Below are 23,536 nucleotides of genomic sequence, written 5' to 3' on the forward strand. Positions count from 1 at the left end.
ACTAAAATAGTTGATAATTAGAGTGGTGCATTAGAAATAACAGATTAATAACTTCCATGTAAACTTTGTCATTTATGAAAGTAACAATTTGGATAGTAAAATCAACCACACATGGAGCATAGTTAAAAACACTTGAAGGAACACAAGTAGAATTTTAAAAAATCTCCTTCTTGATTTGAATATCTAGGAGGTAAAATATAGAACAAATTTTTAAGTTTTTATTTGGTAAGGCTCACCTTCACTACAAGGTTTTACCAATCAAACCTACTGAGGATAGATAGCACTATGAAAACTTAAAATAATCAGTAGTTCAAAAGATGATCAACAACTTACCACAAATTTCCTTTATCATTCTGATGATGTCCTCCCTCTAATTATATTTATATAAATTAAATATGAACATAATTAATATATTTTAATACAACTTTATTTTGTTAAAATCAGGCATGTATATTAGTTATATATGTCATGAACAGAAAATTTCTGGAAAGATGATTTTTTAACAAAAACTCTACGAACAATTTACACAAAGTAAAAATATTCACAAGCTAGTCCTTGATCCACTTTTTAAAAAAGTGAAGTTTATGAATTTGGTGATGATGAAAATGAAGAATGACAGTGCTGGGAAATTGGATGGGTGGGACTTACCCCCCAAACATTCAAGCGCCGAATTCGCATAAAAACTGGAGTAAATCCCGCTTTTTTTTCAGCAGGATTTTCAAAATGAATCTTCCACACTCTGTGCATCACAACGTGCCCTAGTGTGAATCACGCGACAAATCTGTGGGTGGGGCCTAGTCCCGCTGGAAAGGCCGGCAGCATAGCGCTGAACGGGCCACTGCGCCAGCACCGATTTGTCAGTGCTGAGATCGGTGCATGCGCAGTAGCCCCACACTGCTGGCCTCCTGATTGCTGGCCCAGCTCGATCCCTGGCCAGCACAGCAGCCCTCCATAGCTGGCTATGCGACCCCCCCCCCCCCGGCCAGCACAGCAGCCCTCCATAGCTGGCTATGCGACCCCCCCCCCCCCCCCCCCCACCCGATCGCTGGCCTCCTGGACGCGTCTGGGACAGCCCTGACCCCATCCTAGCACTGGTCCAAGCACCAGCCCCTGAGGAGTAGCACTTTCCTCAATTCTGAGAAACATACTTTCACCATTAACTTCTGCTTCCCGTCCTATCGTCAATATTGTATCCGCACTGCCAGTGTCTCTTTAATCGCAGAGGCTTTAATTTTACTAACATCTATTACTTGGCACTTTGTGAAACACATTTTGATATGTGTACACAATTATGTGTGAAAAGAACTATTACTTACTGTTAAGCCAGGATCTCCCTTTACTCCAGGTCTACCCTAAGCAATTGTAAAAATTGTTAGAATAAAAGCAAGTAATATAATAAAGTACCATGAACTATTTTAACATATTACCTATAGATATAATTGTAACAAAATATTGCAAAGATATTGAGAATAATTTTAACTTGGAGCGCGATCAATGTATGAAGCCGTTTGCCACATGCGGTGGATCTGGAAGAGGAAATTGGTGTGAACTGGCTGATTTGTTTCTTTACTATGTGGCAGTGCAGACTCCCACGGGAATAACAAGGCAGCCAGTGGATGGAAGCGGGATTTCACATGCAAGGAGATAATGACTGGGGAGTGGAGGGAACAGACAATGGCACAAAGGAAGAAGTGAGGGGTGGAAGGCCAGAACTGATCACAATCGAGGGAGGGAGATCCAAGGTTCCCCTCTGGAGGAGTGTGTTGTAGGCTGTTGGATACCATTCAGTGGGTCTTAATGAAGTTTTTGTCGTCTTAAGCAGGTGTATCTATTAAACTACAGGTACTCTTACTTCTCCCAACAATGTGAAAACCTACAAGTAATAAAAAATATTTAATTTTGTGGGCCTCTCCATTTTCAAAAGACGCTTTGTCATGGTATCTCAGTCACAATTATTAAAATTACATTCGAGTCTGAGTTGCATTACCTGACATCCTCACTTAAAAGATTAATAAGACCTTTGTCTGCCTGTGATATGGAACTGTCCTGCTGTCACAAACCTAACAGCTAAAATGGCAGCAGACACCAAGCGCATTCGCACGATTTTAACACCCACACATTTTGTTTCTGCCTGGCAGGATGGGTTAAAATTGTCCCTTTTCTGTGGAGGTTATGGACAAATCTCAGCAAGAACTCAACACAAAAAGGTAACGAAACAAATAACCGGTTAATCATCATTTGGACGAGTGAAAAGTGTCTTCTTTGATTAATGCCACGAGACCTTTATTGCTTGCTTCAGCTAGCAGAAGTCTCAGTTTTAACATCTCAGTTGAAAACACTCCCTCAGCATCACAGTGGGGGTGTGCCTCGTAGTAATGGGGTTTCATAGTTCCTCACAGTCACTGCCATCTAGATACCAGAGTCTGTAGATTTGGTTTGTGCCAGTCTGGTTATGGTGCCTTGGTATGCCTTCATATATAAAATATTTTCATTTACACTGCATGGGCGATAATCTGGTGAAGCAGATGGCCCAGCGGTTTATGCCCAACAACAGTCTTTAAAAAGCAGATGATCTATTTCGTCAGATTGCTGTTCATGTAGTGAAGATGAAAATTTACCTCATTGCATCTTGGGTTCGTCCAAATGAACCCATATCATCTACTTGACTTTCTGAAGCCTACTATTTCCTGACCTCCCATGAAAATTACTATTGGAAAATATTTTCATGTGCACACTTCCCCCAGTGGTTCTTGAGCTGACATTATGCAAGCAGTTCACTTGCAGTCTTCTTTCCAATGATTAATGTAGAGAATTAATTAATCATTTTTCAGGAAATTAAAAATAAACTTACCGAGATGAGTAAATAACAATTGTCTCCCAAAAATGTGTTCCAAAAATACAGGGCATCATTCTCCCAAAAAATTTCTATGTGCTGTTCCTGGTGGGAAAACTGGTGAGATTCCTGTCGGTGGGTCGGCACGATTCAGATTGCAATTCCCCCACGTTTAGTCATTCTTTTGGAGCATGGGAAGCTTCCTGCCGGCAAAGAGATGTGCAGGACCCAAAGACGCTGGCAAGGTCGGCTCCTCAGAGATTGCAGCACCCTTCTGATCTCCAGACAACTCTACAGAACCCCTCCCCCCACTCGATGGCATCAGGCCCACCTCCCAATTGCAGTTACCATCGGGAGCAACCCCTCCAAGTGTGCAAAACCCCTCTATGGGATCGCCAACAGCCCCTCATCCTTCAGCCCACTCCCCCCCATGCTCCCCCCCTCAGACTCCCCTCTCCCCGCCCCCCCCTCCCTTTCAGGTCCTGTCCCTTGGCAGTGCCAATGGAGCAGTGCCAGGGTCTCAGGCCATTGCCCAGCCAAGTCCCTGACTACCTGGGGGCTCTAATAGCCTCCGAGCCCCTTAGAGTGGTCATCACGCTTGGACTCTGTAGAGACCAGTAGTGATTCCTGTTGCGCAGGCGGGTTGGTGAATAGCGGAAGCTGGGGGAATCTGCCTAAAACCCGGAAATGCATATTTAAGTGAAGATTTAAATATGCTAATCTGGTTCACACCCTTGCTTGGCATGAACCAGATGACATCACCACAGGGAGGTGTGGGAAGAGTCCCAAAAGGGGTGCTCCCCAGCGCAAATCGTGTAAAAGTCCCTCCTGCGAGATTCTCCAACCATAATGTGATTTGAATCTGGGCGTGCAGGGTTGGAGAATCGCCCCCGCATTAATAACGTTTTTAGAAATGTTGTTATTACTAATAAAGCAATATGTCACTAAAACGTAGAATAAAGATTGTGACACAGAAACATGCAAAGCCTGTTCTCACTGAAGAATTCGACTGCCAATGAAGGAACAACAAAAAAGTCCAATTGTACTACAAAAGACTGGAAATCCTGCCTAAAAACACCCACCAGAATCATTCTCTGCCCCTTCTGTATGAAACTACAACCATGTGCCATTTTTAAGTCCAGTAAGAAGTCTCACAACACCAGGTCAAAGTCCAACACGTTTATTTGGTAGCAAAAGCCACTAGCTCTCGGAGCGCTGCTCCTTCGTCAGGTAAGTGGGAGTTCTGTTCACAAACAGGGCATATAAAGACACAAACTCAATTTACAAAATAATGGTTGGCATGCGAGGCCTTACAGGTAATCAAGTCTTAAAGGTACAGACAATGTGAGTGGAGAGAAGGTTAAGCACAGATTAAAGAGAAGTGTATTGTCTCCAGACAAGACAGTTAGTGAGATTTTGCAAGCCCAGGCAAGTCGTGGGGGTTACAGATAGTGTGACATGAACCCAAGATCCCGGTTGAGGCCGTTCTCATGTGTGCGGAACTTGGCTTGCGGAACCGTGCAGGACACAGCGGACAGAGTACCCTTCATCGTCCAGTACTTCCCCGGAGCGGAGAAGCTACGACATCTTCTCCGGAGCCTTCAACATGTCATTGATGAAGACGAACATCTCGCCAAGGCCATCCCCACACCCCCACTTCTTGCCTTCAAACAACCGCACAACCTCAAACAGACCATTGTCCGCAGCAAACTACCCAGCCTTCAGGAGAACAGTGACCACGACACCACACAACCCTGCCACAGCAACCTCTGCAAGACGTGCCGGATCATCGACACGGATGCCATCATCTCACGTGAGAACACCATCCACTAGGTACACGGTACATACTCTTGCAACTCGGCCAACCTTGTCTACCTGATACGCTGCAGGAAAGGATGTCCCGAGGCATGGGGGAGACCATGCAGATACTACAATGGATGAATGAACACCGCTCGACAATCACCAGGCAAGGCTGTTCTCTTCCTGTGGGGGAGCACTTCAGTGGTCACGGGCATTCGGCCTCTGATCTTCGGGTAAGCGTTCTCCAAGGCGGCCTTCACGACACACGACAACGCAGAGTTGCTGAGCAGAGGTTGATAGCCAAGTTCCGCACCCATGAGGACGGCCTCAACTGGGATCTTGGGTTCAGGTCTCACTATTTGTAACCCCCACGACTTGCCTGAGCTTGCAAAATCTCAGTATCTGTCTTGTCTGGAGACAATACACTTCTCTTTAACCTGTGCTTAACCTTCTCTCCACTCACATTGTCTGTACCTTTAAGACTTGATTACCTGTAAGGCCTCGCATTCCAACCATTATTTTGTAAATTGAGTTTGTGTCTTTATATGCCCTGTTTGTGAACAGAACTCCCACTTACCTGACGAAAGAGCAGTGCTCCGAAAGCGAGTGGCTTTTGCTACCAAATAAACCTGTTGGACTTTTACCTGGTGTTGTGAGACTTCTTACTGTGTTTACCCCAGTCCAACACCGGCCTCTCCACATCACCACTTTTAAGTCCACAGGGAGAGGACATGGCACAACTTAATCACTGTCAGTGGGAAGAGATAGGAAGGAAATAATCACCAGTTAATGTCCAATGAATATTAAGCAGTTCATTTACAGAGGATCTGATGGATATTACTTTTCATTTTCACTGAAATGTTAGCATGAAATAACACAAATGCTTCATTCAATATTGGAACAATTATACACTTACAGATACACCAGGAGAACCAGAATCACCCACATCTCCTTTACCTCCCTTCTGTCCTCTTTCACCTGCCAGGCCACGGTCACCCTGCAATATAAAGTAATGTTGAATTCAAGATTTTGATTCTACATTTGCTACATGATGAGTTACAATGTATTGGTTAAGTTTAACTGTCCTTTTCATTTATGTTAGACATATTATTGGAAATAGCTGAAAGATTTTCCAGGGTACGAATGCAAACATATGAATAAGGAGCAGAAGTAGGCCATTCAGGCCCTCGAGCCTGCTCTGCATTTAATTAGACCATTCTTGATCTGATAGTAACCTCAAATCTGCACTCCATCCACTCCTGATAACCTCTTGATAACCATTTGCCTTCCTAATCACTTGCTGTACCTGCATAGTAATATTTTGTGATTTATGTACTAGGACACACAATCTCTCTCCCTTTAAATAGTGTACTGCTTTTCTATAGAGTGGTCAAGTTCACATTTACCCACGTTATTCTCCATCTGCCAAATTTTTGCCCATTCACTTAGCCTGTCTATATCACTTTGCAGACTCTTTACTGCCTTGTGACAACTTACTTTCCTACCTACCTTAGTAAATTTAGCTACCAAACATTTGGTCCTTTTCATAGAAATCATAGAAACCCTACAGTGCAGAAGGAGGCCATTCGGCCCATCGAGTCTGCACCGGCCACAATCCCACCCAGGCCCTACCCCCACACATTTTACCCACTAATCTACACATCTCAGGACACTAAGGGACAATTTTTAACCTGGCCAATCAACCTAACCCACACATCTTTGGACTGTGGGAGGAAACCAGAGCACCCGGAGGAAACCCACGCAGACACGAGGAGAATGTGCAAACTCCACACAGACAGTGACCCGAGCCGGGAATCGAACCCGGGACCCTGGAGCTGTGAAGCAGCAGTGACATAAGGCCTGACATAAGTCATTGACATAAGGCCTGATTTTACCATTTTCATTCTAAGTGCTGAATCTGGGCGCAATTCAGATCCAACTTGGAAATCTGTTTTCAGGCGCCCCATTAGCACTTAGCCTGAAAAAGAAATCGCGGGTCCGAATTGCGCTGTGGGCAGGGCTTAGCGCGTCTGAAACACTGCTGGTCTGATCGGAGCTCTGAACTGCGCATGCGCAGTTAGAAAAAAAATTGAAAAAGTGCGCCCGCGTCAGATCGCTCCCGAGTCGCAGAAAGCGGAGAAAGCAGCCCGGGAGCGAAAAGCGGGAGCGATGACCCCCACAGACATCACTGTCTCCCTTATCCACCCACCCCCCACTACTCAGACCGATCGCGACCCCCTGCCCCCTTCCCCTCCCCACCGATCGCCCGCAGAATGGCAGCGGACCCCCCCCCCAACCAGAGATCCATCTGCCCCCCTCCCCACCAGTGAGCGATTGGGCCTCACCCCCCCCCCCCCCATCCCCCCACACCAGAGATACATCTTACCCGCCTCCCTCCTCCCCCCTCTCCAAGAGAATGATCTGGCTTCATTCCCCCCGCCTCCCAAGAGAACGATCTGGCCTCACTGCCCCCCCCCACCGAGGAACATCTGACCCGCCTCCTCCTCCCTCCCCACCCCCTTACCAGAGAATGATCTGACCCACCTCCCCCCCCCCACCAGTGATCGGCCCTCCCCCCCCCTCACCAGACAATGATTGGCCCTTCCCCCCCCAACAACCAGACAACGATCGGCCCTCCCCCCCACCAGACAACGATCGACCCTCCCCCCCCCAACCAGTCAACAATCTGGCCTCACTCCCCCCCCCCCCCCCCCAGAGAATGACCTGGCCTCACTCCCCTCGTCCCCCAACCCAAGAATGATCTGACTCGCCTCCCTCCCCCCAACCAGACAACAATCGGCCCTCCCTCCTACCTCCCCCCCAGAGAATGACCTGACCCACCTCTTCCTCCTCCCCCCCAACAGAGAATGATCTGGCCTGCCTCCTCCTCCCCCCCACTCCCTCCACCCGCCCCCACCACCGATCTGAGACAGAGAGCCGTTGGAAGCTCTGAACTTGCCTCTTAGCAACTGGAGCGCCTGATTCAGACTTATATTCAGCATGTTCGTTTCGGCGTGATTCTGGATCGGCGAACACGATGGTAAAAGGGGAAATGCTGATAAAGTTGGGCGGGCAGTTCATTAATTCAATTTAAATGCATGCAAATTGTGTTTAATTCATGTTTGGAGTTCCTCTAAGAAGTAACAAGCAAGGCGAATAAAGAGGAACCTGTAGCTGTGGCATATTTGGATTTCCAGAAGGCATTTGACAATATGCCACATCAAAGGCACAAAATAAGAGCTCATGGTGTAGGCAGTAACACATCAGCACAGGTAAAGCATTGGTTAACTAACACTCCGGTGCTTTTTCGACACTCCGTTGTGCCCGTTTCGGGCGCGAATCGGATCGTGGCCATTCCCGGGTCTCAGTAAAATGGCCATCTGTGTGGATGTGGATCGCGTTAATAGCCCCACACCCGACTTTACCATGTTTTCGCGCCCGGACGCAATGGGGGTCCATAGATTGTAAATAGGGTCCATAGATTGTAAATAGTTAAGGCCGCAGCACTGACCACGCGGCACTCCGCTGGTTACATCATGCCAACCTGAAAAATAATTATTTATCTCTACTCTTGGCTTCCTGTTAAAAAAGTAAAAGTAAAGTGCATTTATTAGTCACAAGTTAGGCTTACATTAACACTGTAATGAAGTTACTGTGAAATTCCCCGAGTTGCCAAACTCCGGCACCTGTTCAACATTCCGGCGCCTGTTTGAACAGGGAACAGGCACCGGGGTGTTAGTTAACCAATGCTTTATCTGTGCTAATGTGTTACTGCCTACACCATGAGCTCTTATTTTGTGCCTTTGATGTGGCACATTGTCAAATGCCTTCTGGAAATCCAAATATGCCACATCTACAGGCTCCTCTTTATTCGCCTTGCTTGTTACTTCTTGGAGGAACTCTAAACATGAATTAAACACAATTTCCCTTCACCAACCTCTGTTCACTCTGCCTGATCCCATTATGATTTTCTAAGAATCCTACTGTAACCGCCTTTATAATGGATTTTAGCAGTTTCCTTTTAACACTTGTTTGGCTAACTGACCTATAGTTTCCTGCTCTCTGTTGCCCTTCTCTCTTGAATAGAGGTGTTACATTTGCTATTTTCCAATCTGCAGGGACGTGAATCTAAGGAATTTTGGAAGGTTATAACCAATGCCTCTTCTATCTCTGCAGCCATTATGATCCCAGGATGCAGGCCACCAGGCCCTGGAGACTTGTCAACCGTTAGGCCTAATTTTGCCTCTTTATTTTTGCCTCTTTATCTTTGGGAAGTTTCCCAAGTCTTTTAAAGTGAATGCAGACACAAAATAGCTGTTCAATGCTTCTGCCATTTCTTTGATTTCCATTATTAATTCCTCAGAGTCACTCTCTGGAGGACCAACACTCATTTTAATTACCTTTTTTTCCCAATTTAAATACTTAGAGAAACTCTTACTATATGTTTTTTATATTTCTAGCTACCTTTCTTTCATACGCTAACTTCTCCATTTTTATTTTATCTTTTATTCAGTTTTTGCTGATTCTTAAAGTCTTCCCAATCTACACTACAATTTCCACTAAACTTTACAGATCTGTACAGTGTTTCTTCCAATTTGATACTATTAACTTCTTTATTTAGCCATGGATGATGCATTCTTCTCAGAGTCTTTTTTTTCTCACTGGGGTAAATCGTTACTGAGAGTTATTAAATACTTTGTTAAAAGTCTGCCACTGCATCTCAACTGTCCTACTGTTTAATCTAGTTTCCCAGTTCATTTTAGCAAACTCTGCCTTCACATCCTTATAATTACCTTTACTTAGGTTTGAAACACTAGTCTTAGATCCACACTTCTCATCTTCAAACTCAACGTAAAATTCGATCATGTTATGATTGCTCTGACCTGCAGGCTGCTTTACTGAGGTTATCGATGAATCCTGTTGCATTGCACTTTATCAGGTCTAGAATAGTCTATTTTCTGGTTGGCGTTAGAGGGTACTCCTCTAAGAAATTGTCCAGGATATACTCTTTGAACCGATTTTCAAGGCTACCTTTTGCCAATCTAATTTGCCAAATCTACATAGATTAAATTCATCTTTGATTATTGCAGTACCTCTCTTGTACACCCCATTTGTTTTTTTTTCCTGTTTACCCTGTCCTACAGTGTAACCACTGTTAGGAGGTTTATAGACTATGCCCGCAAGTGATCTCTTACCTTTTCTATTTTTTATCTCTACCCAAACTACCAAGCCAAGGGATCAACCCTAGTTCAATGAAGAGTGCAGGAGGGCATATCAGAAGCAACACCAAGCATACCTAAAAATGAGGTGTCAACCCAGTGAAGCTACAACACAGGACTACTTGCATGTTGAACAGGATAAACAGCAAGTGAGAGGCAGAGGCGACTCCACAACCAGTGGATCACAACTGAGCTCTGTAGTCCTTCCACATCAAGTCCTGAATGGTGGTGGACAATTAAACAACTGACTGGAGGAGGAGACTTCATTAATATCCCCAACCTCAATGATGGGGGAACCCAGCACGTCATTGCAAAATATAAGGCTAAAGCATTCTCAACAATCTCCAGCCAGAATTATCAAGTAGATAATCTATCTTAGCCTCATCCAGAGGTCACCAGCATCACAGGTGCCAGTCTTCAGCCAAGTTGATTCACTCCATGTGATATCAAGAAATGGCTGAAGGCACTGGATATTCCAAAGGCTACGGGCCCTGACAATATTCCATAATACTACTGAAGACTTGTGCTCCAGAACTTGCTATGCTCTGTTCCAGTACAGCTACAACACTGGCATCTACTCAGCAATGTGGAAAATTGCCCAGGTGTGTCCTGTACACAAAAACTAGGACAACTCCAACCCAGCCAATTACTGCCCCATCAATCAACTCTTGGAAGTGATGGAAGGGGTCATCAACAGTGCAATTAAGTGGCACTTACTCAAAAATAATCTGCTGACGGACGCTCAGTTTGGGTTCTGCCAGGATCACTCAGCTCCTGACTGCATTACAGCCTTGGTTCAAACATGGACACGAGAGCTGAACTCCTGAGGTGAGACGAGAGTGGCTGTCCTTGATATCAAGGCAGCATTTGACTGAGTGTGGCATCAAGGAGCCCTACCAAAACTGGAGTCAATGGGAATCAGAGGGAAAAACCTCCCCTGACTTCAATCATACCTAGCAAAAAGAAAGATGGTTGTGTTTTGCGCATGGAAAATCCCGGACATTTTGTCATCTTGAACTCATGAAGACACTCACAAGAATCCCAATGTCGGGGAAGCAACAACATTATACTAAATGAGAAGAGGGTGCTGATTGGTTGGCAAGTGAACTCTGATTGAGTAGAGGCATTGCCATGGAGGATGTACCAGTTGATGGTGATTGGCAGTTAATTGTCAAGCATTGTTTGAAATTTAAGCCAGGCATCTTGACTCTGGTCAAGGCATTGCCCTAAAGAATGAACCAGCAAATGGCTATCAATTAATTTGATTAGCTGAAACAGGCGCAATGTATGTACATGCTCTTTCTGTCTGCAAAGAACAGACTTGATCTTTCACTCTCCTTCATGGAAGTCCAGCCTCATAACTTTATTCAACACGCATAACTTTATTTCTACTTATTATTTTAAAGACCATTGTGGTTATTCTTCCTCAAGTCTGAGGAATTTGCCATATCCAGGCTAAGATTGATGCACCTGGGCAGACACTTTGAACACACATTTCAAGATACTATAACAGCACTTGGACAATCTACACATGGAACACCAGAGCAGTAAGGTGAGGAGGTCACATCGGGATTGATCACTTTAACAGTTCAATGTATTTCCTCTGTTGTATTGTGTTTCTGCTGTTCTTTAACTCCCACCTGATGTTGGTTAATATTGATCTGCTCTACACTGACCCTGATCTGCAACATCCTACATCAAAAGGATGAACAGGTTTGGTTTTCATTTGATCGCTTCTGAGGAGACTGGCAGAGTTTATTTTCTTTGAGGCAATGGTCAGGTGGTGGGGGCAGGGTCCTGTGGCTTTCCTGCAAATTGCTCCATCTGCCTGGTAGTCGCTGAGTTCCATATGGTGTCTATACATTGCTCATTGCGCCTGGAACACGTCTCACATGTGGTTCAGTCACAAGTATGCTCAAGGAGAGATTGCACTCCACTATCATGGGGGCTTTGTATCATCTCACAGGGGGCTTTGACAGCTCCTCCAACTTGACTGGGACAGTGGAAGGGGGAGGTTTTGTTTTGCCAATGGAGAGGTGGCAAGTCTGGGTGCTGATCAAGAGGAATTTAACATGAAGTCCTAAGTTGTCCTCATACCTTAGGTCCCATTTGTCCTTCTCCCGGTGGACCACGAGGTCCTGGCAATCCTTGAACACCTTGGTCACCCTGTTAGATAATAATGTTAGTTTCAGTTCTGTATTCAACATTGACACAATATTACTAACACCATCAATCTACTTTCAAAGATCAATTACAATGTCCATTGCAATCACAAATTCCACACAAGACATTTAATTTTGTTTACGTCATTCTGCATACCTTAGGTCCCTGAATGCCTTCGCCTGGAGGGCCTTGAGGACCAGGTGATCCTTGTCTCCCGGCTATTCCCTAAATTGTAAGAGAAAATTATAATCAATTTGTTTCACAGAAAATAAAATAAGACTTGCACATGTTCAACTGCGATTGCATTTGTGTAATTTATTCATTTGCTTGGATGTTTCCTTCCTGTAAATGCATTTGTTCTTGAATCTATTTTGTTGATTGAGCACCCATCCTGGCTTCGATGGGATCAGGCAACTCAGTGTACGGCAAGAGGTCAGTGCTGGGTCCATGCTGACCATAGGGCGGCACGGTGGCACAGTGGTTAGCAGTGCTGCCTCACAGCGCCAGGGACCCGGGTTTAACTCCTGGTTTGGGTCTGTGTGAAGTCTGCATGTTCTCCGCGTCTGCGCGGGTTTCCTCGGGTGCTCCGGTTTTCTCCCACAGTCCAAAAGACGTGCTGATTAGGTGGATTGGCCATGCTAAATTCTCCCTCAGTGTACCCAAACAAGTGTGGCGACTAGGGGATTTTCATAGTAACTTCATTGCAGTGTTAATGTAAGCCTACTTGTGATACTAATAACTAAACTTTAAACTTATCTTAAAGCTTTATCGGAATCTGCTATTCACTGGATAAAGTCACTAAGCTATTGGAGAAGCACATGTTCACAAGCTGGACAGCACTGCCCTTGGGTGGCACGGTGGCACAGTGGTTAGCACTGCTGCCCCACAGTTCCAGGGACCCGGGTTTGATTCCCGGGTTAGGTCACTGTCTGTGTGGAGTCTGCACATTCTCTCAGTGTCTACGTGGGTTTCCTCCGGGTTCTCCGGTTTCTTCCCACAGTCCGAAAGACGTGCTAGTTAGGTGCATTGGCCTTGCTAAATTCACCCTCAGTGTACCCAAATAGGAGCTGGAATGTAGCGAATAAGGGAATTTTCACAGTAACGTCATTGCAATGTTAAGGTAAGCCCACACTTGTGACACTAATAAATAAACTTTAGTATTTACATATGAGGCCAAATTGCAAGTTGGGGTGATGGGTGAAATGCGGGGAAGAGTGAAACAACTGGGAAAAGCACAAAAATTAAAGCATTAAACTTTAGGTTGTCTTCTTGTCCTGCATAAAGTTTAACTCCTTAATTAATTGCTTAATTAATAATCATGTAGCTTTCTGACCACTGAGAAGTCCGTACATGTCTGCTGTAAACTCCTAGCTAGTGCCACTGCAAGAGATTTTAATGAGGAAATAAGCCATAAACACCGGTACCTTCTGACCTTGAAGTCCTTCTCCTGGAGGTCCAGCTATGCCACTTGGTCCTCTTGTACCTGGATCTCCCTAAAACATGAAGATTTATCAGTAAGATTTCTTATTCAAAAAAGACAGGAGAAAGAATGTGACATACAGTGATTATTACAAATGAATGAAAACTATGATATAAATGTAGTTTATTTTTGCATTGGAAGTTAATGAAATTCATTCACAGGGCAGAAACAGCTTTTCCTTCCAGTGGGACCTTCTCTTATGATCTAGCCAATCTGTTTAGTAAAGTTCGGGCTTTGAGTGGTAGTGATGCCAGCTGGAGAAAACTGACCTGGGGCAGCAGAGACTCTGATTTTCCTGTGGCGCTCAAATAATCTCTGCCTGGTTCTATAACGGAAAGTTTACCGTTTATCTTGGATGGGGCAGAGGGATAGGGGTTGTTCTTCATTCTTCCAATGACTGCTGATCTGCTTTCGTCTGTGGCATCTAGGGTGAACTCAACTGGGGTCTTATTGATGTAATTGGAATCTGATCCTGAGGCTCCCATCTCTTTGTAGTGGTGGTTTCAGCTAACTAGTAACCAGCTGAAATGGTGGCTGGGGAATTCCAGTGGAAACTGGACTGGGAGACATTTTAAAGTCACTACTTTAGGTCTGTTGCTGCCAAATAAGATGGATCAAAACCTAACCGGAAATGTTTTCCCATTATCATTGTACAACGAGACAAAATTTACAATGTATTATTTGACTCAGGAAATAATTTCCACTCTCCTAGGCATAATGCCACAATTGATCACAGGAGGACAAGGTGTACAGCATATAAAACAAAACATATTTTAATGTATATCCTAGCGTTTTCATTTTAATATTTAACAAGCTGTGCGTTTTTTGTTCAAGCTGCTCACTTTGATTAGTTAATTTCGAACTGTCACATAACTTGAATGGCAAATAAATAATTAAAACTTTGAATTACATGTAAAGTTTTACTTCTGTAATTACATGTTGCTAGTTAGACTTGTATAATTTGTCAGGAAGACACTGAAATAAGAATTATTTCTGATATTAATAAATAAACAAGTATGTTTATATACCTTAGGTCCTGGGAATCCAATTCCTGTAGGCCCCTGTTCACCTGTGGAGCCTGGAAGGCCTGGCAAACCCTTTCAATTAGAATAAAATATAATATATATTTAGGTTTTCTCCACCAACAACCATTACATTTCCATTAAAGACTTATAACACTGCCAGATATCCACAAAAGTGATTTTTTGATAAGGATGTAGGAACTTAAGAACTAAGAAAAGGTATAGACTGCACTGTCCCTCGATTCACAATCTTCTGAGTGAAGAAATTTCTCCATACCTCAGTTCTAAATGATAAAATCCTTAGCCTGAGAATGTGTTCTGGATTCCCCCACCCAGGGAAACAGCTTTGCAGTATCTATAGCCTGTCAGGCCTCTTCAGAAACCTGTATAATTTCAATGAGATCAACGCTCAAGGTGTAGGCCCAATTTACTCTCATCATTGGACAACCCAATCATCCCAGGATCAAATGTATTGAATATTTGCTGTGTTGCCTGCTGGACATGAAATTCTTTCTTATATATGGAAACCAAAACTGTGCTCCAGGTATGTTCTCACCAATATAATACTCCAGGTATGTCCTCACCAAAGCCCTGTACACTTTTAGCAAAATCTACCAAGAGGAGAAGATAAATAAGGAAATTTACAACTCATCAAGCAGTAATGTTGAGTGGAATTAGTTTTGCTGTTTTCAAGATAATTATGATAGAAGCTATTGTGCAGCAATTTTAAGACATTCCATCACATTTATTCAATCCATCACAATTCAGTAATTATTTCTGTTTCACAGTTACTATAAAAATCTTTCATTATTCATCCATTCTGACATAAAGCTGCCATAATATTAAAAGAACTTGTTATGAAAGATGACAAACACACATGTGAATCAGTGTTGCAATGTTAGGTTTCAAAGCATAAAGACTTACAGGTGCTCCTGGATAGCCATCTCCTTTCTGTCCAAATGGCCCTGGTGGTCCTGGGAAGCCACGATCCCCCTAATATTGAATGTCATAGATATTTTTAAAAATGTCAAGTCCTACATGGCAATAGGTTGCACAGAGTTTTGTTGTAAAATAGTTTTGCTATTCCAAGCTAATGATCCTTCATAATCCTAATGTAAGAACAAAATTGAAAGGAGAATAAGAATCTAAGGCCAGGATTCTCCGACCTCATCCGTTGCTGGGATTCTCCGGTAGTGCTGCTGTGAATGGAGATTTGGCTGAGCGCTAAATTCTCCGTTCTCGCTAGCAGTGGTGGTGGGGCACGCGGCGTAGGAGAATGGGCGGCACGGTGGCACAGCGGTTAGCACTGCAGCCTCACAGCTCCAGGGACCTGGGTTTGATTTCCGGCTTGGGTCACTGTCTGTATGGAGTTTGCACATTCTCCCCGTGTCTGCGTGAGTTTCCTCCGGGTGGTTCGGTTTCCTCCCACAGTCCAAAGATGTACGGGTTAAATTGATTGATCATGCTAAATTGCCCCTTAGTGTCCTGGGATTTGTAGGTTAGAGAGATTAGCGGGGTAAATTTGTGGGGATAGGGCCTGGGGTGGGATTGTTGTCGGTGCAGACTCGATGAGCTGAATGGCCTCCTTCTGCACTGTAGGGATTCTATGATTTCTATGCACAATGGCGATTAGTTAACCTTTGTATGCAATAATTTAGAAATTGGGTTTGGAATGTTTATTTTGAGATGGTATTTTTGTGTTATGGCCAATGAAATGTTGTCATGATGAGTGAGAGAGCAGGTAAGGTGTGGGACAGTTGGTGAATGGAGAATTAGGTTGCAGTTATTGGCTGAGTTCTTCATGGACAGCCTGGCCACAACAGGCACCCTAGGTTTTTCCTCACCCTGCACCTCCCATGCTCCAGTTTCTGAGGTGCTCCACTTTATATCTGATGGCGAGGGCGGTCCCACATATTGGCAAAGTTTTGTAGCACACAACAGATCTCCACAAATATTTAAACCCCTCTGCTGAGTATTGCAGGGCTCCTCCAGAGTGGTCCATGTAGCAGAAGCATTGTTCCAACATGCCAATGGTCTATGGCATTTTCTTTGGCAGCCTGGCTTTAATTATATGCACTCTGTACATTTGAATGAATTGTACACTGGATTCATCAGGCGTGTTGTCAGTGAATAGTTGCTAGTAGCCAGCCTTTGGTTTGCTGTGGTGGCTCCAATACTGTTGGCACAATGGACTGTGACAGAATGAAGGTACCATGACCTCTGTCAGGATACTGGGCTCTGACCTGCAAGATTTACACATCGGCTGGATGTTGAGGCAATGGAATCCCCTTCAATTCTAGTATAGTCAGAGTTACATGTGGTGCTTGAAAAGTGATGTGTGTGCAATCAATGGCACCCTGCGCCGTGTACAATCCCAGCAAAGCCATGTGCTTGACAGCTTTTCTTTGGTAAAACAAAATGAAATGTAATTAGTCCTTGAGTAAAGATCCTCAGTAACCCCTCTTACACAACAGTAGACAGTAAACTGCAAAATGTTGTAATTCTTTCTGTTCTGACCAGCATTTATTACCCATCCCTAATTGCACTTGAGAAGGTGGTTGTGAGCCACCTTTTTGGGCCTCTGCAATATATTTCCAAATCAGGATGGTGTGGGGCTTGGAGGGGAACTTGCAGGTGGTGTTCCCATGCATCTGCTGCCCTTGTCCTTCTAGATGGTACAGATCACGGGGCTGGAAGGGGCAGTTGAAGGAGCATTGGTGAGTTGCTGTAGTGCATCTTGTGGATGGTTCACACCACTGCAACTGTCAGTGGTGGAGGGAGTGGATATCGAAGGTAGTGGATAGGGTGCTAACCAACAGTTCACTTTGTCCTGGATGGTGAGTGTTGATGGAGCTGCACACATCCAGCCAAGTGGAGAGTATTGCAATAATTGTGCCTGGTAGATTGTGGACAGGTTTTGGAGAATTAGGAGGTGAGTTACTTGCTTTAGAATTTCCAGCCTCTGACCTGCTCTTGTGTCCATTGTATTTAAATGGCCTTATTCAATATCTATATGTTCAGTCTGGAAGGAACTAGATACATAAAAATTCATTGCCATGATCACCATCACAGCCACTGGCAAAGAATCCCATACACTGATCTGGTGTGACTGCAGCAGGTAACAGATTCCAGTGAGGACATCCTTAGTGAAGTGCAAACATCTCAAGTTGTTCCTCCCTGTGGTTCAGTTAGGAGAATTATCCTCTTCGGATTCAGAAGATAGCTAAGAGTACAGAAGCTTATGGTTGTGTGCTGCTGCACAAGGCTGCCTTGACAATTGAAGTCACAGAGTGAGGGCTTTCTTATTTACCTGCTACTTTTCAGCCTATTATACAAATCCTCAGACACTCTTTTTATAAATGCCTCCACTGGCAATTTCCATTCCTCAGTGCAGTGCTCATAGATATTTATGAGCTGTACCTTTGATCATTGGATTTACACTGGAGAGAATAGTTGGTTGGAAGCACCACCTCTGGTGTGCAATGCTAAATGGTATAAATAGCTCTGTGGCTTTTCAGTACCTACATTTATCCAATGGAGTACCTTAGGAACTGGAATAGGCCATTTTGTCCTTGTAGCCTGTTCTCCCAATTAATGAAATTGTGACAGATCTGTGACCTAACTCCATACACTCACCTTCATACCTTTGATTAACAAAAATCTATCGCTTCTATTTTAAAATTAACAACTATACTGGCATCAATAATTCTAAGTGGATAATTAAAGGTGTACAGTGTTATTCAGTGATCTGTTGGTTCCTAATTCCAGTGGAAATTAACATATGTGAACAGGTAAAATTTACAGCCCGAGTGATAAACAGAAACACTTTGATAGTTCACAGGAACCAGAAATCCATGAAACATTTTATTCTAAAAAAAATGTTAAGTAACTCTCACCTTGGGACCAGAAATTCCAATTCCAGTTTCACCTAGAGGGCCAATGGGACCAGGGGGCCCTGGATCACCCTATAAGAAACATATATTTAATAATCATTTATTTATCAAATAGAAAAGGTTTAAGTTTTGTTCCCTGGTGTCAAGGTAAAGAAAAGGGTTCCTGGGCATTTCTTGTAAGGCGAATAAATGCATTTGAATAAAAAAGTATCCAAATGATCAATGGTCCCTTATTTTACGAAACTGTCCCATAATTCAACCCACTGACCTGTCTCCTTGCTTAGATGTATTTTAACCATGTATATGCACAGTACCTACTCTGCTCCCAACTGCGTGTTTTAACAGCTCAGGTACTGCTCTCACATTTCTGGCAGTACCACATCCCCCCCAACCCCCACTCCTACAGTTCGGACAGCAACCCCCACACCCCCTCCCTGTTCTAATGGACCCCCTTACCAGGGTGTCCCTTAATTTTCTCTGAGTGTTAGTCACTGCCTTTAATGTGTGTTTTACACTGAAGGAGCTGACTTTCATTTTATGTTACAAAAATGCCGACATGCCCGATTTCAGTTTTTGGACTTACTGTGTTGTAGTGAACACCAAATCTGACCCATTGATGATGGAAAAAAAATCATTTTTATTTTAAGCTCAATAATATTTTGAACTTTGTTTATAATAGTTTTCAAATATTCTGTTTTGTTGTTTGGAACTCAATTTAGAAAGTTAACTAAAAAAACAAATTGAATTGAGTTACTATTGTCACATGTATTGGGATACAGTGAAAAGTATTGTTTCTTGCCAGCTATACAGACAAAACATATCATTCATAGAGTACATAGGGGAGAAGGAAAGAGTAGAGTGCATAATAGTGTTGCAGTCACCGATAGGGTGAAGAGAAAGATCAGCTTAATGTGTGATTTCTGTATTCAATAAATGTAAATAATAAAAAGTAAAAGATAATATCAGCAGAGTTCCAGGTGATCATAGGCTGCTCTCCCCTTTGAGAGGGAGCTGGCTGGTGGTGATTTAATCTGAGGATCACCACACCTCAGGCAAGGGGCAAGATTGAGAAGGCAGGCCTTCATGAATAACCTCAGCCAGTACTAAGTGAATGTTTATACAGCAAACACCCCTGCTGTGTGTGGTTTATATAAATGATTTAGACTTGAATTTAGGAGGGTTGATCAGTAAGTTCGCGGATGATATGAAGATTGGTGGGATAGTGAACAGTGAGGAGGATAGCCTTCGACTACAAGAGGATATAGACAGGCTGTTCAGGTGGGCTGATCAGTGGCAAATGGAATTCAAACTGGATAGGTGTGAGGTGATTCACTTGGGCCTAAAACATAAACAAGACAAGTGAATACATGATGAACGGCAGGACCCTGGGAAGCACCAAGGATCAAAGGAGCTTGATATACATGTACACTGGTCCCTTAAGGTAGTAGGACAGATGGATAAAGTGGTTGAGAAGGCATACGGTATACTTTCCTTTATTAGCCGAAGCATAAAGTTTAAGAGCAGGGAGGTTATGCTGGAATAATATCAATGTTGGTTAGGCCACAGCTAGACTATTGTGTACAGTTCTGGAATCCATTTTATAGGAGGGATGTGATAGCTTTGGAAAGGATACAGAGGAGATTTACCAGGGTGTTGCCTGGGCTGGAGAGTTTTAGTTATGAAGAGAGATTGGATGGAATGGAACTGTTTTCCTTGGAGCAGAGGAGACTGAAGCAGTCATGGTTGAGACATATAAAGTTATGACAGGCATAGATAGACAGGAAAAAAACTTTTCCCCTTGGTGGAGGGATCAATAATCAGGGAGCATAGATTTAAGGTAAGGGGCAGGAGATTTAGAGGGGGTGTGAGGAAAAACGTTTTCACCCAGAGGGTGGTGGGAGTCTGGAGTTCACTGCCTGAGACGGTGGTAGAGTCAGAGACCCTCATAACATTTAAGAGGTATTTGGATGTGCACTTGTGATGTCAAGGCATACAAGGCTATGGACCAAGTGCTGGGAAATGGGATTACAATAGTTAGGTGGTTGTTTTTGACTGGCACAGACGCAATAGGCCAAAGGGCCTTTTCTGTGCTGTAGATCTCTATGACTCCAAATAATGCTGAATGGACAAAACCATATAATTATTTAAATGTCAGTTTTAAATTGTTACAGTAATTAACTTGCTGAATGATCAGTAGTTTTGATCAATTTTGCTAGTGTCAGAAATTAAACTAATTAATATTAAAACTATTTTATCTGTTGCTGTTGTGAAATTTAGTCCAGCATTTTACCATTTAATGGTGGTGGGTTATAGATCACTCAGGAAGTCTGAATAGCTGTGGAAACAAGCACTTCTACCTGTGCTAGGAACAATGTATAATTTCTAAGTTGAATACATATATATATATTTGTCTGTTAAGGTAAAAAGGGTTTCAGTTCTTGTAGGTTTGGCATGAGCCTTTGTGTCTAGAAGTCTGGGTGAACCTGTCGCTGAAAGATCAGTATTTTGGATTTGTTTATGAATATTTGATTTGATTTATTATTGTCGCACGTATTAGCATACAGTGAAAAGTACTGTTTCTTGCGCGCTATACAGACAAAGCATACCATTCATAGAGAAGGAAACAAGAGAGTGCAGAATGTAGTGTTACAGTCATAGCTAGGGTGTAGAGAAAGATCAATTTAATGCGAGGTAGATCGATTCAAAAGTCCTACTTTTGAATGGCAGCAGGGAAGAAGCTGTTCTTGAGTCGGTTGGAATGTGACCTCAGACTGAGGTTTTACAACCCCTAAAGTTAAATGGGTTTAAAAGAGGTTAGGAGTTTAGTGACTTTGGAAAAAAAAGCAGAAAGTAGCTTCATGACAGAGATCAAGTGACACAGTGACAGAGATAAACAGGGGAGAGCTCAGAATATGTCAGAGCAAAGACATATACTTTTCTCTTCTCAGAGAGCTGAAAAATCTGAGGCCAGTGGGACAGTAGTTAACTGAATAATCAGTTATAGGACTCAGTAACATGGTCAGTTTAGTAGTGTTGCTACTGAAACACTGAGTTTAACATGCAGTGATTTTTGGGTGTCTCAGGGAGAGATACAAGTTGGGTGAGAAGCATCAAGTGACTGCTTAATAATTCACTGGAAGAAAACTATTTGCATATGTGCCAGTCCCAAGCAAGGTGTCCGTATGTCAAGCTAGGTTCTTTACTGGTTTGTGTGTCTGGAAAGATGTTGCTGGGTAAAGAAATATTGGGAAATTGAATCTTCTTGTGGTTGTATTGAAATCTTTACAACGGTTTTGTCTGTATATATAGTTACTTTCCTTGTTTTAATAAATATTTTATTCTTTGTGTTAAGTGTTCATCAGTGGACACCTGTGAATTTGTTTAGAAATTTCCTCCACAGTTTCTTAAAAAAGTTAGGATCTATCAAGCAGTTTTCACTCAGGGCACTTGTCCATCAACTGGGATCGTAACACATAGATGTTATAGTCTGGAGCTGTGGTTAGTTATGGTAGATGTATAGTATTTTATCATATACCGCATGCAAAACAAAATACTTGAAAAGCTGACTTATACAGAGTGTTGGAAAACAGCTGATCTTTGAATTATTCACCAACTTGCTTCACAAAAAGGAATTTTAATAGGCTACTAAAATAATGTTAAATGTTTGTGAATACCTTAAGGCCCATAATGCCACGCCCTGGAAGACCTGGCATTCCGAGTCGGCCCACAGCACCAGGCTCACCCTGCAATGTGAATCAAAACAAAACATGTCAGCAATCTGATGAAAGATAAAATGAGCAAATTATCTTTTTTTTTGTTCATGCGATCCGGCAGAGCTGGCTAGACCAGCATATAATACCCATCCCTATTGACCCTTGAGAAGCTGGTGATGAGCCGCCTTCTTGAACTGCTGCAGTCTACATGCTGCAGAAACACACACAGTGCCGTTAGAGAGGGAGTTCCAGGATCTTGACCCAGCCACAGTAAAGGAGCAGCAATATATTTCCAAGTCAAGATGGTGTGTGACCTGGAGGGTAACTTGCAGATGGTGGTGTTCCCATGTGTCTGCAGCCCTTAGCTTTCTAGGTGGCACAGGTTGTGGGTATGGAAGGTGATGTTGAAGGAACCTTTGTGAGTTGCGGTAGTGCATCTTCAGCTGGTGCACACCGCTGCTACTGTGCATCTATAATCGTGGGAGTGAATGATTAAGGTGGTGGATGGGATGCCAATCAAGTAGGGTGCTTTGTCCTGGATGGTGTAAAGCTTCTCAAGTATTGTTGGAGCTGCATTCATCCAGGCAAGTGGAGCATATTCTATCACAATCCTGACTTGTGGCTGGTGGACAGGTTTGGAGAGTCAGTTGGTGAGATTCTCACCAGAGAATTCCCAGCCCCTGACCTGTTCTTGGTTGGACTTTAACCTGGTGTTGTGAGACTTCTTACTCTGTTCTTGTAGTCCCAGTATTTAGATGGCTGGTCCAGCTTAGTTCCTGCTCGCCCCCAGGATGTTGATCGTGGGGGAATTCAGCAATGGTAATACCATTGAAGGTCAAGGGGAGAGGGTTATATTTTCTTTTCTTGGAGATGGTCATTATCTGGCACTTTTGTGGCACGATTGTTACTTGCCACTAATCAGCCCAAGCCCGGATATTGTCCAGGTCATGCTGCATTTGGACATGGATTGCTTCAACCTTTACGCATAATCCTTTTAAATTGTGTTTCACTTCCTTGATGAAAGAGCTTTAGGTTCAAACATGGTTCAACATGGAGACAGTTGTAGAGTGTTGTTGTTGGCTGCAGGAATATGTGCAGCCACCCTCCACCACAGGAATGAAATTGCTAATGGGTGATTATGTTCACTTCTGCCCTGCAAATGGTAGGAACAGTAGATCGGGTCATTTGTCCACATTTCAGTGTCAATGTCAGATTGCTGATGTGAGCTTGCTTCTGCTGATCTTTCATAGTTTAGTATGGGTAAAATAGTCTGATCACAGCATTGTAACATGCCAATCTTTTCACATAAACCTGTATTGGATGATGACACCTCTCCCTCTTCCTCACTACCTTTGTCTCACGAATCACCTGCATGTTGTCAGACTGTATCCAGTATGCTGGCCCCTCTGACAG

At 43.4% G+C, this 23,536-nt stretch overlaps 1 protein-coding gene across 1 annotated transcript in view; it reads right to left on the minus strand.

Annotated features, from left to right (window-relative positions):
- Nucleotides 1–23,536, minus strand: part of col28a2a (collagen, type XXVIII, alpha 2a) — a 106,219-nt gene that overhangs the window by 7,280 nt on the left and 75,403 nt on the right. The window contains exons 21-30 of the mRNA XM_078229207.1: nucleotides 22,085–22,153; nucleotides 18,414–18,482; nucleotides 15,442–15,510; nucleotides 14,524–14,592; nucleotides 13,440–13,508; nucleotides 12,172–12,240; nucleotides 11,950–12,018; nucleotides 5,550–5,630; nucleotides 1,317–1,352; nucleotides 334–370 (exon numbers count right to left, since the gene is read on the minus strand). Coding sequence (XP_078085333.1) covers nucleotides 334–370; nucleotides 1,317–1,352; nucleotides 5,550–5,630; nucleotides 11,950–12,018; nucleotides 12,172–12,240; nucleotides 13,440–13,508; nucleotides 14,524–14,592; nucleotides 15,442–15,510; nucleotides 18,414–18,482; nucleotides 22,085–22,153 — 637 coding nt within the window. The remainder of the gene's footprint in view (nucleotides 1–333; nucleotides 371–1,316; nucleotides 1,353–5,549; nucleotides 5,631–11,949; nucleotides 12,019–12,171; nucleotides 12,241–13,439; nucleotides 13,509–14,523; nucleotides 14,593–15,441; nucleotides 15,511–18,413; nucleotides 18,483–22,084; nucleotides 22,154–23,536) is intronic.

Source organism: Mustelus asterias, chromosome 14 (assembly GCF_964213995.1).
Source record: "Mustelus asterias chromosome 14, sMusAst1.hap1.1, whole genome shotgun sequence".
NCBI classification, from domain to species: Eukaryota; Metazoa; Chordata; class Chondrichthyes; order Carcharhiniformes; family Triakidae; genus Mustelus; species Mustelus asterias.